At 34.5% G+C, this 17,399-nt stretch overlaps 2 protein-coding genes and 1 pseudogene across 2 annotated transcripts; 2 read left to right on the forward strand and 1 right to left on the reverse strand.

Moving 5' to 3' along the window:
* The first annotated feature begins 2,663 nt into the window (after positions 1-2,663).
* Positions 2,664-4,807, forward strand: LOC110877052 (probable caffeoyl-CoA O-methyltransferase At4g26220). Its single transcript, XM_022125209.2, has 5 exons — positions 2,664-2,818; positions 2,884-2,963; positions 3,044-3,188; positions 3,449-3,580; positions 4,410-4,807. Exons 1-5 carry the CDS (start codon positions 2,759-2,761, stop codon positions 4,698-4,700), a joined length of 708 nt encoding a protein of 235 aa, XP_021980901.1. The 5' UTR covers positions 2,664-2,758; the 3' UTR covers positions 4,701-4,807.
* Positions 4,808-12,386: 7,579 nt separating this feature from the next.
* LOC110875176 lies at positions 12,387-13,243 on the reverse strand (annotated as a pseudogene).
* Positions 13,244-13,642: 399 nt separating this feature from the next.
* Positions 13,643-16,857, forward strand: LOC110877053 (F-box/LRR-repeat protein At4g29420). The gene is made up of 2 exons (XM_022125210.2): positions 13,643-14,135; positions 15,749-16,857. Exons 1-2 carry the CDS (start codon positions 13,658-13,660, stop codon positions 16,642-16,644), a joined length of 1,374 nt encoding a protein of 457 aa, XP_021980902.1. The 5' UTR covers positions 13,643-13,657; the 3' UTR covers positions 16,645-16,857.
* The last annotated feature ends 542 nt before the right edge of the window (positions 16,858-17,399 follow it).

Raw genomic sequence — 17,399 nt, forward strand, 5'->3', positions numbered from 1 at the left:
CATGATGGACTTATTATAAGATATACTATATAATATATATATATATATATATATATATAATTTTTAGCCGAATTCATGATGTTAACCAATTTGTGGTTAGGTGTTATGAACTTAGGTTTTTTTATCTTTGTTCTAAGTTTCTCGTTTATGATTCTAATGGGCAAGTTAGGGCCCATGAAATCACATAAAAACTTAGTGTCAAAACGAGTACTTAGACGAGATATATTTTCGTGTATACATACTTTTTGAACTTGAATTCTAAATCCCAAATCCAACCACTCCATAAACTCTGAATGACCATACACCTTCGTTTCCCCATTCTCAACAACTCATCAATTCGCGGATAATCGGAAAGCTTTGCAAAACCGTGAGTATACATGACTCCCTTTTTACTTTTTACACTTTTGGGTGCAATACATGTATGCTATCAAACACACGCAAACACATGCTTTATGCTTAAATCACAAACAAACAATCCATTATACATGCTTAATACGTTATGCTTGAATTCGTGTTATGCATTATACTTGTTATTAACTTCGTACAAGCCTCCCTTAACATGTATAGCGCTATAGGAGTAACGCACCGCCCGTATTCTTGAGGTCATGTTAAGTTAATCATAATGGTCTTGTCGTTACTACGACAAGATTACGCTAGCGGGAATCTTTGGGTTGACATATTTATAGTTGCATGCTAGTTATACGTTAATTCTTGATAATAGTTATGCCATGTGGATTCGTTTAAACTCTCGTACTTATGCTAGTAATCAAACTTGTATACTCGCTAATACTTTTGTATTGAACTATACTTTAATACGTATTTTAGGAAATTGATGACGATCTTGACGCGTGAAAAAGAATCTAGTAGGAAGGACTAGAAACGCACCAAACTTTAATTCGTGTTTAATAGTTTAGTCATTCGATACTTGTAATTTGTTTTGTTTCAAACTTGTTGTAATTTTGTTTCGAACAATGTACTTGGTGTTAGCAATGAAATGAAATATTGTTTTTTAAATACTTGTCACTTTTAGTGTTATGAAGTCTCTTGCAATCTCGTTTTCGTCTCACTCCAATGTTTTCGCCATCAGTGGGGTTGTGACAGTATGCACAAGTGCGTTTGGACTATAGATTTGAATTCGTAGTTACTTGGGTGGTTTCTTTGCCTGTTCATTTGAGTTTCTGCACACTAAGTCACCATTAATTTAATGAAGCGTTAGATTAGGTTTTTAGTGTTTTGTTGAGGAGTGGTGCTGCTTCTGCAACAATTCTCTCTCATAATTGCAAGTTCAGTCATGATGAATTATACACATGAATTGTTGTTTTAGAGGTCTTATTATCATAAAAACTGATTGATGGGGTATATGAATGCAAACATTTGTTTTCAGCAGACTAATTATATGACTGGATTGATTATGTGTCACATTTATTTTGATTCTTGTGGTTATTTTTGTGTCGAGGTTTAAAGTGTTTTCACATGAAGTATACTTTGGTGAAGGCAAGGTTTTACTTCTTTGCCTGGTATAGTGGTACAGAACACCTCTTCATACTATGGAATTTGGCACTTTTGTTAAATTATTGGTATCCTGTAGTAAAACTCGTGGATCGAGTAAGTTATTTAATTGAGAAGTAATTTAATTTGTGCATATTATGTACAAAGAAGAAGCTGAATGATCATGAAATTGTTAAGATATTCAGGAAACTAGCAAGTGTTTAGGTGATATCCATGCTCTTAAGCACTTTCATATAACAATGATTACTTAATATTTGTGAATTGATTCTTTAAAATTACTTGATTCAAATTTGCGATGTAGGGATGAGCAAATCCTGATCCCGTCCCAACACTGTCCTGATCCTGAAAATTCAGATCCCGAATTTCGCCAAAACTGGGTACCGATACCGATACTGAAATATGTCGGTACGATACGGTATCGGTATGGTATCGGTACGGTAGCGGTATTTGAAGGTAAAAGTCGGCATTTTACCGGTACCGTACCGAACCTGTATCGATCCCGAAAATACCAATACCGAAAAGGCCATAAAGTGGATACCGTTTCCGGTACCGAAAAAATTCGGTACGGTATTTTCGGGATCTGTACGAGACGGGATCGGTATTTGATACCAAATACTCATCCCTATTGTGATGTATGATTAGTCCATTTTACTACTTTATTCAAAAATATATTTAAGATAAAATTTCTATCATTAGTAGTATACATGAATAAATGATTTTATCTTTTTTTAATATAGTGTTCGTTTATTTTCAACCATATAATACATTCACATTTTATAACATTTGGTTCATATTTTAATATTTTCTTTTTTACTTAACCCATGTATATTTTGATCAACATAATAGTTTATGCAACGGTACGAGATTACGCATTACTAAACTTTACAGACGTGTTATAAAAGCTGAGATTATATCTGGATTTCAACAAAAATAATTTGTTTTCTTTTTTGAAACCGCGTTTAACACGGTCATTAGCCTAGTGATACTAATAAGAAGAAGTAGTTTGTCATATTATTTTTAGTAGAAATAGAAATGATAAACCATTAAATACCTTTTCTTTGAACGGCCGAAATGCATTTGGTATGAAAAAAAAAAAAAAAAAAAAAAAAAAAAAAAAAAAACTACATAGCTAGGGTATAAAAAAAAAAAGAAAGAAAGAAAACACTACATACCTAGGGAACAAACCATCTGTCACTTTTTGTGCCTATAAAGTGGACTTTTTGGACTTCACAAAATTCACATATAATCAATGGAATCAGAAAAGCCAACTGAAACCAAAGGCTTACTGCAAAGCCGTGACTTATACGAGGTTTGGTCATTATTCTTCTTGTATATCTTTTGCTTCAAATCTTCAAAACCACTTTTCTCGTGCAGTACATCCTAGAGACTAATGTCTACCCTCGCGAACCTGAACCGTTGAAGGAGCTTCGGGCTCTCACCGCTTCACAGCCAGGGTGACCATCATGTTCATAACAAAAACTAACTTGCATGGACATGGTTTTAATTATTCATATAAGAATTTCTTTATATGCAGGGCTATCATGGGCACCGCACCAGACGCTGGCCAGATGATCGGGCTTTTGTTAAAGATCATTGGTGCGAAAAAAACAATAGAAGTCGGGGTTTTCACGGGTTATTCTCTACTTCTAACCGCGTTAACAATTCCTGATGACGGCAAGGTTTGTGATTTTGGTAATCAGTAGCGGATCTAGCTAAAAAATTCAGGGGTATCCCCAATTTTTTTTTGATCAGGGGTATCTTTTATATAAAACCGAAAAAAAATTTACAATGCGTAGATGGAGTTGAGAGTTATTTTTACACTACAGAGACGGAGTTGAGGGGTAGCATGTACTACCCCTGTTTGTACACTACCTTCGCCCCTATTGATAATCATAGTAATTTTTTTGGTAGTTTATAAATATTTTAACGTGTGGTATAGATTGTAGCAATAGATCCTGATCGGGAAGCGTATGAGATCGGTCTCCCGGTTATGAAAAAAGCTAAGGTGGAGCACAAGATTGACTTTATCGAATCCAAGGCTTTACCGGTTCTTGATAAAATGCTAGAAAATGTAAGTTCTCATCCATTTAGTAATAAAAGGTTGTTTCAATAGGGGCGACCCAATCTATTCATTTAGTAATAAAAGATTTTTTCAATAGGGGTGACCCAATCTATTCTTATAGTAATAAAAGGTTGTTTCAATAGGAGTGACCCAATCTCTTTTTGGCATGAAGTTCAAACTTTGAGGAATTTTTTTGTTTCTGAAAGAAAATTTAGTTGGAGTTGAAAAATATGATATTATATATAAACACAGTTCATGTAAAAAGGATCTTTTTTATAAAAAGTGTGAGAACACATAGGAATTTACATGTAGGCATCATGTTTTGGACTTATGCATGATGTTTTGAGTTGTTTTGGCAAGTAAAGCACCAAACATAAGAATTTAAAACACAGTGCAATGTATTATAGGCATGGAATTTAAAACACGACTAAATGACACTGCTTAACAATTAAAACAAACTACTTAACGTTTTTGGCATGGTGTTTTAAGTTTTAAGCCTAGAATTCATTGCATTGTATCTTAAATTGTTATGTTTGGTGTTTTTCTTGCAAAAACAACCCAAAACATAATGTCTAAATCCAAAATATGATGTCCGTATGTCAATTCCTATGCATTATCATACTTTTCACAAAAAATGTTATTTTTACATAAACCTAAAACTATATGCACATATATATTTATTTAAAAATGTATAATACAAATATATATTTTGGATTTTTAATTTTTGAACCTAAAATCCTAGCATCATTTTGTTGTGATTTCACACCGACGCTAGTCAAGATTTGTATGGTTTCAATTTAAGTTGCAATAAATATTGGCATGACTTGTCTTTCTTTAGCCTGACAATGAAGGAAGTTTTGACTTTGCTTTCGTTGATGCGGACAAGATAAACTATATCAATTATCACGAGCGAATAATGAAACTATTGAAGGTGAACGGCATCATGGTGTACGACAACACGCTATGGCTCGGGTCGGTGGCACGACCGGAGTCATCTGTTCCTAATTTCCTCAGAGAGGGGAGAATGAGCACCATACAATTTAACAAATCACTTGCAGCAGACCCTCGCATTGAAATCTCTACGGTTCCATTAGGTGATGGTCTCACCATTTGTAGACGGCTATACTAGAGTTTTATATGTCGTCTCAATGTTTTTATTATAACTAAATATAATGGTGAAATAAAAGTTTTATCTTGTTGGAATGATTTTATGAGTACTTTAATATTTGTTATTTATAACTACTTGTGGATAGAATATATAGTTATTTTTTAATTTCTTTGAAATAAAATAAAATGTGGCGGTTTTTTATATTTATATAAAAAGTTTAACAAATGTTATATAGTATCCACCGAATTTTGTTAAAAGTTTCTTTTACAAAGGTGACTACTAATAATTAAGTTTATAACCAATTGAAAAACACCAATAATGGTGTTACTATAATAATAAGAAAAAAACTAAGTCACAACAACATGAGCGTTGAGGTTAAATAACTGAAAAAAGTTAGAAAAACTAATAAGGAAAGGGGAAGCTTTAAACTGGGGAAACTTTGTATCAAAGTGAAAAAGATTTCTAATTTTAAGTAATTTTTTTAAACTAGTAGGTACATTCGCATTACCCGGAAGGATAAAACAACTAACGCATATTTGTAGGGTTATCACTTTTTTTAAAGATTATTTTGGTGAAACAATAAATCTAACACTATTTTACTAAATATTTTAATAATTTTATAACTCTTTAAAAACATTAATGTTTCTTATAATAAATTTTAGCTTTTAGAGTGATCACTGTAAATGCATTAGACTTTAAATGTTTAATATTTTAATAATTTTTATAAATCTTGAGAAACATTAATGATTCTTATAATAAATTTTAACTTTTAAGTGATATTATTGTAAATGCATTAGACTTTAAATGCTTTTTTTAAATGTACCAAAGGGACAAAATTGTAATTAACGAATTCTTTGAATTCTTTATATATCAACACTTGTACTAAATGCAACAACATTGTTCTTAAGTATCTTAAAATTGATTTGAAACTATATGGCATCCTCAAATCTTGTATATAGTAAGTAGTAGAGATATAGATATTTAGAGGCCAGTAATCATACAAATCCACTAATCGTACATTATGTACGCTATAACCACAACCGTCAGATCATCTCATTTAAACCGCGTGTTTAACTATTAAATTAATCAAATTAAAATAAATAAATGAAACCGCCAAGGGTTAAAATCGTCCGTTGCGAAATCAAAACCCCTGATAATCAGCAAACAATAACTCACAATCATACCGTAAACCCAAAATCAACATTGCATTTTCCTTCCCCCAAGTTCCATACTACTCACCGTTGCGATTCAACTAAGATTCATGAGTTTTGAGAACGAAGCAAAGCAAACAACGACAGACCACAGGCGAAGAAGATGAATCTAGATATCGATTGACGTCTGCTATTTTATAATGATATTTACAGGGACTTTGAAATGACATATGCGATATCGTTTGTTTAGTAAGATTTTGGTCTGAAACCTATAGTTTTATAAGATTACATATTGTTCATAACTACGATTTTATTAGGGTTTATGACTGGTATGGTTATTTATTAGGTTTTGTATGATAATACAGTTTTGTTAATGATAAGCTGATATATGTGCGATATTATATAGGGTTTTGTGAGGGTTTTGTATGACAAATGCGATTTCATATGTTAAATTTTGTTTGTTGAAGGTTTTTGTCTTAGGTTAGCTTGAGCATGCAAATTGATAAAAGCCTCATGCGATTTTATATGATTAGTTAGTTTTAGGGGATTATGATTAAATTACACATGCGATTATATTAATTTTAGTTGTCTAAAGCATGCGATTTATAGGGTTGGTTAGTTTTGGTAATGCTTTACTAAGACATGCGAATTCATAATCCATTCATGCGATTTTATCAACTTAATGAGTTAGTGTACATGATTAATTGATAAATGCGATTTTATAAAGGTTTTTGACTGATAGCATGCGATTTTGTAGAACTAGGTTCTGATGATGACTTTGAAGACCCAATATCAACATTGAAAAAAGTTAAGAAAAATAGAAAAAGAAGGATAGTTGAAGAAAGTTCTGAGGAGGATGACTTCGTTAAGCCACTCCCGAAAAAGAAGAAAGATGACAGGAAATCTAAGATAGAAACAAAAAAACCTTCAAAAAAGGTGGAATCACCTAGAACAGAAACTAGAGCTTTCTTCGAATACAGCAACGAAGCGATACTGTTAAGATGTCAACCTAACTCGTATATGGATACTATAAGAAAATTTTCAAAAAAACAGATTGATGAGGTGAAGAATATGGGATTTGGAGCTATTCTTGGTATCAAATCAACCATATTTCAACACGATTGGCATATTGGCTAGCAAGAAACTTTGACGAGATGTGACGTAGGTAGACACCAAATAAACATTACATCGGACACAGTTTATGAGGTATTTGGAATACCAAATGGGCCAAAGCAAGTTAAAATAATAGTCGATAAGAGAAAAGTTAAAAAGGTGGAGAAAATCGAAAGAGTAAAGAACCGGGAAATGCTGTCAGGGATACATTCATCAGCCAATGGAGGGAAAACATGAGAATTACCCACGGCTTAATTGCAACTGCAATGGATGATCAGAGAGATGGGGGGAGCCTATTTAAATTAAATTTCCTGGTGTACTGGATGACGTTCTTTGCAGAGATTACAAAGGCAACAACTGCAAATGATAGATGTTTGCTTGGTGTAGAGGCTATTGAGGAAATACAGAATCTAGATTGGTGCACATATCTACTTGACACTTTGCGTCGTACACGAGCGGGCTGGAAGAACTATAAAATACAATTCGTGGGACCTGTTGCCTTTCTTACGGTATGCATTACTTTGTTTTGTTATATAATTAAATGATACATGCGATTTTAAAAATAATTTTGTTTGATCTTGCGATTTATACAGCTTATGTACACGCATGGGTACAACAAGAGGCTTAAACTGTTTGAGAAAGTCATGGAGATACCAATTATCCGTTATATCACATCTTCGGAGATTGATAAAGTCGAAGAGCGTATTTCGGATAACGGACCTGTGTGGACATCAAGTGAGAATGAAAATGAAGAAAAAGAGGATCGTTCAATGGAGGAGTATACACTACGACCACCGGTTGACACCACAATAAGCTACAAAAGAAGGACTGCACGTGCAGTACAAAACGTAGAAACCGAGGAAGAGCCAAACGAGAACATTGATGATATGATGGATTTTAGTTTTGAAATCCATGAAATGTATCAGTTGAACCTTGAGATGGGAGTTGGAACACAAACACAAAAAATGATGGATTATTGCAACACTCATGTTCAACTTTCACCATCGGTAATCTACGACACAGCCCATGAACGAGATCGAGAGGCTTTGAAAATCAACAAAAAGGTAAGCGCAAAAAAATATTAATTTCACTTAATCCATTTATATTTAACTTCTGGATTGATAGTATCTTAACTCGAAAAATATTACAAAACCTGTTGAAAAAAATGAAAGCCAATGTCAAAAAATACATTAAAATGGTTCAAGATGTTCAAGGGATGAACAACTTAGTTTCAGAAGCAAAAACTAAGTGTTTTTGGGATCCGAAGATTATGGAGGCCTGTAAGCAGTGGGATGAGGCGCTTCGGAATAATCCCATTTGTGTGCCGCCTGATACGGTTCAAGAGCATGAAACTGCACCCTCGGATATTCATCAACAGCCTGAAAAAGAAGCTTCTGAAGTTCATCAAGTTACTACAAATGAAGAAAGTAGACAGAATGAAGAAGCTCAACAATTAATATCCAATGTTTTGGTACAAATGGCATCAGAAGGTAAAACATGCGATTTCAAATTATCACATGCGAATTTATGTTAAAAAAATCACCATTTCCTATACACATGTGAAACCTTTAAAAACACATGTGATTTCATACAAACACTTCACATTTTGATTTCGCATGCAATGTCATGTATACCATGCGATTTTGATTCTGATGTATTAAAATTCAATAATTTGTATTTATAGGGGTACTGCAGCCAGATGATGAAGGACTGACAAATAAAGATGATGGAGGAGTGACAGACACCCTAATTGCAAACATTCAAACTGTCGAAACGGGTGTATACGCTTACAAACCACCTGTCAAAGGTAAAAAACACTTTATATTAGTAAAAAAATTAAAAAGAACAAAATATTATATTTCTTAACTTACTCTGGCATGCAGAAAGTGGTGAAAATAAATTGTTATCGAAGAAACAGTGAACTTGGCAGAATCTACACAAAACATTCAAGAAAAAGAGCCAGAAGTGGAAGCAGTTTCTTTAGGAGAAACTACACAAAAAGACCCTCAACAAACCGATTCGGGTATCAAAGTTGAGAAGGAACCGGAAGTTGAATGCCCTCAGGTGACGGCTGAGGAATTGCAGTAAGTTGAGTTGCTTTTGAGCCTAGGACCCAGCCTGGAAGAAAATAAAGGGAAAAACCAGCTAGGGGGAGAAAAAACTCAAAGCCAAAGCAAGTTCCAAAACAAGTTCTACCAAAGGGGTTAACTGAACTCCTTTATAAGACAATAAAAGCAGCCAAAATTCGAGCTGAGAAAAGATGTGCAGCGCTTGGAGACAAATTTTGTTCCCCTTACTGCAACAGAGTGATAAACATGCACGAAGCACTCTTGAATCAAGAATTGAGTGTGATCCGATATACATTTGCTACATTTGCAGACAGTAAGTAAAATGGTTATATCAACTAACAAACATCTAAATATATACACTCAAAATATTAATTATTTATTTTTTCCTGGCAGAGATGAACTTTACAGATCACAAACTGGGGTTTACACATTGAAAGGTATCTTTGAAAGCTTCTACAGGGGTTAATACGTAGCATCAAACGGAATAGATGCATTTGTGGATGTTCTAAACCTTGAAGAGAAGAAGAGGGATAGAAAATCATCACCATACAGACTCTACTTGTTTACCACAATGATGGTATGATTTTCTAAACATATTGGCATTTGAAATTAAAAGAGAAAATGAATATTCAATGATTTTGCTTACTATTGTCATTTCGCATATGTTATACATACAATTCGCATGTGAAAAAATTCACACATTATTTTGCATGTACTGATTTCGCATGTTTAAATACCTTTTAATACATTACTTAACTTTGATTCTAATTACATAACATACAACCGAATATCTTTTACAACGAGGAGAAATACACAGACAACAGACGTCTAAACATATTTGCCTCAAATTTTGAAGACATCATACTAAAATATGAGGTAAAAAAAACTTGATTCGGTTGACCTGGTGTTTATTCCGGTACTTCAAGGTGACCACTTCTATGTCTTGTGCTTCCACTTGAAAACTGGCAAAATTGAGCTAATTGACAATTCAGCCGCTGAACAAGAGTTTAAGGATAGATACAAGGGGCTTCCAGACACACTGGTAATACAAAAACTTATATAAATGTTATATTTTATATAAAAGCTACTGGCACAATGTTGCTATGTTACAGAGAAAGGTATTGGTTTTATACCTACGAAAGGCTTTAAAATCAACACCGGCTATAGAACAACTTGCAACCTCAGTGATAGAAAGAAAAGAGATGGATTGGAGGATGGATAATAACGACGTAGACTGTGGAGTGTTTACGATGCGTCACATGGAAACATACAAAGGAGAGAAAACACCATGGGTGACTGAGTTTGTGAAAGAAGATGAAGTAAACAACAGCCAAAATTCACAACTTCATCTCCTGAGGCACAGATATCTAAGTAAAATCATTCTATCCAAACACAATGTGCATCGTGAACTAGTAATTAAAAAGACAAATGCTTTCGATAAAAGGCCAGACAAAGAAAAGTATATGAAATATTTGGAGGAAATAATCCCAGCTAGGTTGACTGCATTTATTGGAAAGGACTAGTAAAGTTGTTTGATGATGGATTTAGTTGAATATTTAGACTTGTTATATAACATTAATGTTTTTAATTTCGCATATGTTATGTATAAAATCGCATGTTTGACATTGAATTGCTTAAAATATGCAACATGGGAGACTATACACATGCGAAATCAAAATCTATTCCATGACACAACATGTGAATTTATTGAAAACACGCAAAACTTGAAAATTTTATTAAAACAAAGCACTAAAATAAACAAAGTTCATTCAAAAGATGAAAGAAACTCCATTTTCATCTTCATCGAGCATCTTAAGATAGTTATTGCATCCGCCAACTCTTTCAATTACTTCTCATCCCTCTTACCCAGATCAACCATGAACATAACAGCAATTTCTTGAAGACTACTCACTTGCATCTGAGATAGCAAGTTCAGAATTTCTTGTCTTCTCTTCATGTTTTCTGTTACACGAGAAATATTGGTCTCCAACATCTCTTGACATGATTGATCCTCTTGAATTTGTTCCTGAATCCTTTTCCTCAAAGCCTGCTTGATACTTGATTCAGAAGAAAAGGATGTTGGTAGGTCTGCCATTTTTAATAGGATGTTTGAAATGGTGATAAAAAGATAAACTATATAATAAAAGAAAAATTATTGAAATCAATTATTGAATTGATCTATTTGATTTGAATTATTGAACTGAATTATAAAACACACTGTGCGAAAATAAATACAAATACTTTTAAAGCGTGCGAAATATAGAGCGATATATGTTAAATACTTTCTAGTCTGCGAAATGTCCAACTTGAAAATGCGAAATTAAATATTAAACTTCATTGTGTGCGAAATGTCCAACTTAAACATGCGAAATTATTCATATGATCCAATCTTAAATACCTGGGATATGTTAAAAACAAATCATGCGATATATAAAACAACACATGCGATATAATAAATTCAACAAATAAAACCAGAAACAACTTATCTTCACCATCTTCAACCTCGTTACAATCTAATAAAATGAAAATATCTTCAAAGCAAATAAAACCCAAACCTCAACCGTAACCCTATGATGAAAAACCAAAAACAAAAATCCTAAATGATGAATCCAGCAATTTCGGGAATCACCAATCTGTGTAACCTACAAATCGAATTGATACGAACAATAATTAGATGGACGTTTATGAAACGAATTTGAAATCTGCTTCCTTGTTGATGTAATTCCCTGATTAGCCCTCAGATGTTTGAACAGAATGTCTGATATACCCTTATCTAATTAAATTGAATCAGGACACGTATATGGCTGTGGGCATCGTCATATTTATACTTACTAGGTAAATATCAGAGTAAATCAAATCAAATTCATTTGTATGGGTGAAAAATAGAGAAAAGTTACGGTCGCTTTAGTGAAAGTTACAACGTAATGTGTTTCATTTTGTAAGAACCTCTAGTTTCTTCGTAATGTTTTTTTAAATAAAATATCATGCCGTTCAAAGGGGAAAAAATTAGGTAGCGTTCATTTCATGAATCGTAATAGAATTAGAATTAAAATTTGAATCGAAAGCAAGATCTGATTTGGAATTTAGCTGTGTTCCTTTTATATAATGAAATGAAATCCGAATAAAATTAGAATAGAGTAAATTACGTTTTTGGCCCCTGTGGTTATATCAGTTTTACTATATTGGCCCAAAATAAGATTTTTTAACAGATTTGCCCTCATGGTCCCTATAACTAACCTTTTTGGCCCTTAAATCTAACCAAACCCCAACCCAGGTTAATTTATTGGTCACATGTTTAGCACATGATGTCTAATTTGGTCATTTTACCTCCCTCTATAAATAAAACCCTAAACCCTGTTTTTTCACTTCATAAATTAAAGATTTAACACTACACCAGTTTTCAACACATAATTTAAAGATTTCACTGCACCAGCACCAGCAATAAACGGTTTATTATCATCTAACAAAGATAAATTCAATAACGCAGTGACAACGTGTTCTTGAGTGCAAGGATCAACACACCGAAGCAGCGGAATCAACGCGGGTACAGCACCCGATTCACCGATTAACGCTTGATTATCCGCTCGTTTTTCGCTAGCAACCGAATTTTGGCAGCTGCTGATCTCTTGACAGCAATCGAACTCGAACTTAGACTATCCACACAGATCTTAACCGTGGGTTGTAAATCTTCAGGTGAAATGTTTTCAATGATCTCAGTAGAGAAATTCTCGGGCTGGAGAAACCCTAAGCAGGGCTCCGGCTCCTGTAAATTCTTTCGATCAGTTTCAGTCAATTTCTTCACCTCCTCTGATGTTGAAGCCAGACGCTGTAGCTCTCCAGATATGTCACTACTACAGGCGGAGAAATCACTGAACACTTGCGAGAGTCCGTAATATGCATCTGATGACGTCACAGAAGAGGATGAGTTGGATAACTTAATAGTAGCAAGCTGTTGCAAATGCGTGTCGATGAAGGAATCAGTGACGTTGTCTAATTCGACAGAGGGTGGGAGGGTTTGTTCCTGTTCTGCAGAGGCGGCGAAGGAGGAACAGCTGTTGTTTGTGTATCCTGAGTGTGAGAAACTGGAACGCACGGTACGCATTGAACGGCCAAGATGTTTCTGGAAGCTGGATGGAGAAGAAGCAGCTGAGGATGGTGGAGGAGTGTAGTAGGGTCGGGTTATTTGAAATCGACCCGGACTAGAAGAGTCGGATTGTTGAAGAGAAACCATTTGAAGAATGATTCAGGATGAAATGGGCATAATTTAATTTAATTTATGATGAAGAAACTATGAGTGAGAGAGATGAATATATTATATTTTGATTTTCATGGGGTGGTGGTGGAGAAGAAAATGATTTATTGAAGAAGATGAAGAGGGGTTTAGGGTTTTATTTATAGAGGGAGGTAAAATGACCAAATTAGACATCATGTGCTAAACATGTGACCAATAAATTAACCTGAGTTGGGGTTTGGTTAGATTTAGGGGCCAAAAAGGTTAGTTATAGGGATTATGAGGGCAAATCTGTTAAAAAATCTTATTTTGGACCAATATAGTAAAACTGATATAACCACAGGAGCCAAAAACGTAATTTACTCATTAGAATATAAATACCCCAACTACCTCTTTTCAGACACAATTCATTGAATGGATAAACTCCCACACGCACTACTCCTCGAGATACTGAGTCGACTCACCGACTCAGCCGACGTAGCTCGGTGCCGACTCGCTTCAAAATCGTTCAATTCTCTCTCATCAGATCTTCGATCGATCAATCTTCAATGCTCATTGATCAGGTACATCAAATCAAGGTCTAGGGTTTCAAATTCACCAAATTCATCAAATTCTCACCAATCGATTACACCTTTCAAGTCAATTTTCATTAATTTATTATCGAATTTGCGAATCGTTGAGTCGGTGTGTATCGGCACCGAGAAACCACTCCGAGATGTGTCGTACGACGACGTAGAGGATGAGGCGGATGATCTGTTCTTAACGGATGGTGATTTTGTTCAGGAGTGGTTACCTAGGGTTTGTAGCGAGTTGAAATTGTTGTCGATTTCGGATTTTTGGATTCAGTCGTGTTGGCGGAGATCAAATCTGTTGCCGTTGGTTTCGAAGTATTGTAAGTTTGTTATACATGTAGGAATTGTTTGTGTTTATATGTTGTAGATATATGCTGTTGATATATTGTGAATTTTCTTATTTATCGACGTGAAATCATGCGATATTTTAATGATTTAATGCTCAATTAGTTGCTGTTAATTTAAAAAACAGAGAATATTGCTGGTTGATTGTGAGTTTATGTATTAATTGTGTGGATTTAGGTATATATGCAGGAATTGCTCGTGTTTATATGGTGAAATTTGTTGTTTATTGAACGTGAAATCATACGATATTTTAACGATTTAATGTTGAGTTACTTGCTGTTGATCCAAAAACACATAAGATGTGTTAGTTGATTTAGGTATATATGCAGGAGTAGGGGCTGTAAACGAACCGACTTGTTCGTGTTCGTTCGTAAGGAAATAGATGTATTCATGAATGGTTCATGAACACTTAACGAACAAGATTTTATGTTCGTGTATGTTCACTAAGGAAATGAGCGTGTTCACAAACGTTTCACGAACACATTACCGAACGTTCACGAACACTACTGAACGAACGAGACCTCTGTTCATGTTCATTCATTTAACTAATCGAAGGAATTTTTTTGTTCATGTTCGTTCATTTATTAAACGAACTTCTCGCCGAATGGTTCACGAACTGTTCGCTGAACATTTGGTTCGTTTATAGCCCTATGTAGGAGTTATTCATGTTTATATGTTCTGGATTATTAGACATGCTGTGGATATACGTGAAAGTTCTAATCATACAATACTTAAAAACGATTTAATGTTGAATTACTTGCTGTTGCTTAAAAAACATGGAAGATTGCTAGTTGATTGTGAGTTTCTGTTCTACTTGTATGTATTTAGGTATATATGCAGGAGTTATTGATGTTTATATGTTCTAGATATGTTGTTATTTCTTCTTTATCGACGTGAAATCATATGATATTTCAACGATTGGATGTTCAATTACTTGTTGTTAATCCAAAAACATAGAAGATTACTAGTTGATTGTGAAATCAAATGATATTTTAAATTTTTATCGACGTAAAATCATATTATTATTCAGTGATCTTAATGTTAAGTTACTTGCTGTTGTTTAAAAAACATTGAAGATTGCTCGTTAATAGTGAATATCTGTCATAATTGTGTGGATTTAAGTATATATGCAGGAGTTATTCATGTTTATATGTTCTAGATACGCTGTTGATAGATAGTGAAATATCTTGTTTATCGAACATGAAATCGTAAATTTTTAACAATCTTAATGTTCAGTTACTTGCTGTTGTTTAATAAACATAGAAGGTTGCTAGTTAATTGCGAATATCTGTTCAATTGGTGTGGATTTTGGTAGGGATGAGCATTTTTCTATCAAATACTAGTACTGTACTAATACCGACCGCACAAAATAGGTACCGTACCAATATTCATTTTTAGGGTTTTCAGTTTCGGTACTAGTCGGTTTCAGTACTTATTGGTATTTTTGCAGTGCCGGCACCGTAGCGTTACTTTTTGGTCTTTTTGCACTACCGGTACCATAACTTTATAATCGATACAAAATTTTGGTTTATATTTTTACTCGTTTTCGGGTTATCAGATTAAGTCAACATTATTTTGGTCAATGCAGGTCATAATCTTATTGAGTTAGAAGTGAAGAACGCATGGCTATCAGTCGACAATTTGAATCCAATGCCAATGCTAACAACTTTGACTCTTGAATTCATAAGATTAGATGACGAAGATTTAACCGAGTTCAACAAATGTTTTTCAAATCTTCAAGTTCTTAACTTAATCGGTGTCGGAGGATTTAAACAACCGAAAATCCACCTGCACAACTTGAGAACCTGTCATTGGGCCGTATCTAATGCTCCATCGTCTTTAACTATAATCACACCTAACCTCGTTACACTCAAACTCGAATGTATAAGACCCGTTTCACTTTGTATCGAAGCTCCTAAATTATCCAATTTCCATCTCGCATTTGATCACGCAGACGCGTTTTCAGTCAAACAGTTTGAGAATTTGAGAAATTTTTGGGTCGAGTGTTTGTATATTGATTCCTTACTTTTAAACTTCCCAGTTACTCAAACGGTAGAAGATTTAACATTGGATTCCCGAAATTGGATACGAGGAGTAGTAAAAGATTCCCTGTTTACGTTCGAGAAAGTGTTCACTGTTTTCCCGAACATGAGTTCGTTATGTATCAAGTCAAGTGCTTGGTTGGAACTGGAGTCGAGCTACAACCCATTAGGTTGGGATTGGGATGGGCGGAACGGGTTTAAAAAGTTGTGTGTGTATTTGTTGTTAGTTGACCCGTCGTTGACTTTTTCGTCTGTTTCTTGTGTGTTGGACCAATGCATCGGGTTGTCAGAGGTGTCGTTGCTTATACACCGTGATGTCGTTGGTAATGTATCGAAAAGTTTCATCTCTAAGTGTACTGCTCGTTGGCCTAAATTGAAGTGGAGATGGGGCGTTTGGAAGGAAGGAATGGAGGATTCGTGGTTAACCGATGGTGCATTTTAGCATTCGGGTCTCGATCGGGGTAAGTTTTTAAAATTTATCTTGAGGTTTCATGTTCATCATATGGAATGACTGGCCTGTAATGTTGTGATTTGTTTGAATGTATGTGTAAATATATAATTATATGTAATCTGATGTGTATAAGGATGCAGATAATATGATCAAAGCTTTTCTTGATCTAGATGATAATACGGAGTCGTTTTGGATTTGGGTTTACTAAAGGGTGGTTCACCGGTATGTAGGGATGAGAAATTTTGTGTCGAACGTGAGTTTCGTACCATACCGGTACTGACTGAACATATACGGTACGCTATTTGGTTTTTAATTCAACTCAATTTCGATATCAGTACTATGCGGTAGGCGGGTAGGGTACGGGTTCAGGATTTTTTAACCGTACCGTAGTAAAAATGACATGTTTTCCTTTAAACGAATTTGAAAATCTTGACTAGTTAACGTAATAACATATGTCTCCTCAAGAATTTTAGTGACTTGGTCTTACTGGTTGAAAGGGTATTTATTTATAGGATCTCCGTGTTTAAAATGGATGGCAATGATCCCATAACCGATTATAACAGCGTTTTTCATGCCCGTTAATATACAATTTTTATTTAGTTTTTTTTTTTTACTTTTAATTATACACACACGCTCAGTCTCTTTCACTTCCTACCCCCCCCCCCCCCCTTCCCTCTACACCTCCGCTCACCACTCGAACTCCTGCGCTGCCGGTAGGGGCCAGAGCACTCCTGGCCCAATATAGC

This window comes from Helianthus annuus, chromosome 9 (genome assembly GCF_002127325.2).
Source record: "Helianthus annuus cultivar XRQ/B chromosome 9, HanXRQr2.0-SUNRISE, whole genome shotgun sequence".
NCBI classification, from domain to species: domain Eukaryota; kingdom Viridiplantae; phylum Streptophyta; class Magnoliopsida; order Asterales; family Asteraceae; genus Helianthus; species Helianthus annuus.

What these genes read in the sequence shown, in the direction of transcription:
- LOC110877052 (XM_022125209.2), top strand. Translation starts at nt 2,759, where the DNA reads ATGGAATCAGAAAAGCCAACTGAAACCAAAGGCTTACTGCAAAGCCGT. An exon ending in AAAGCCGTGACTTATACGAG is followed by an intron (nt 2,819 to 2,883) that starts GTTTGGTCATTA and finishes TTTCTCGTGCAG; the next exon opens with TACATCCTAGAGACTAATGT. An exon ending in CAATTCCTGATGACGGCAAG is followed by an intron (nt 3,189 to 3,448) that starts GTTTGTGATTTT and finishes CGTGTGGTATAG; the next exon opens with ATTGTAGCAATAGATCCTGA.
- LOC110877053 (XM_022125210.2), top strand. Translation starts at nt 13,658, where the DNA reads ATGGATAAACTCCCACACGCACTACTCCTCGAGATACTGAGTCGACTC. An exon ending in GCCGTTGGTTTCGAAGTATT is followed by an intron (nt 14,136 to 15,748) that starts GTAAGTTTGTTA and finishes TGGTCAATGCAG; the next exon opens with GTCATAATCTTATTGAGTTA.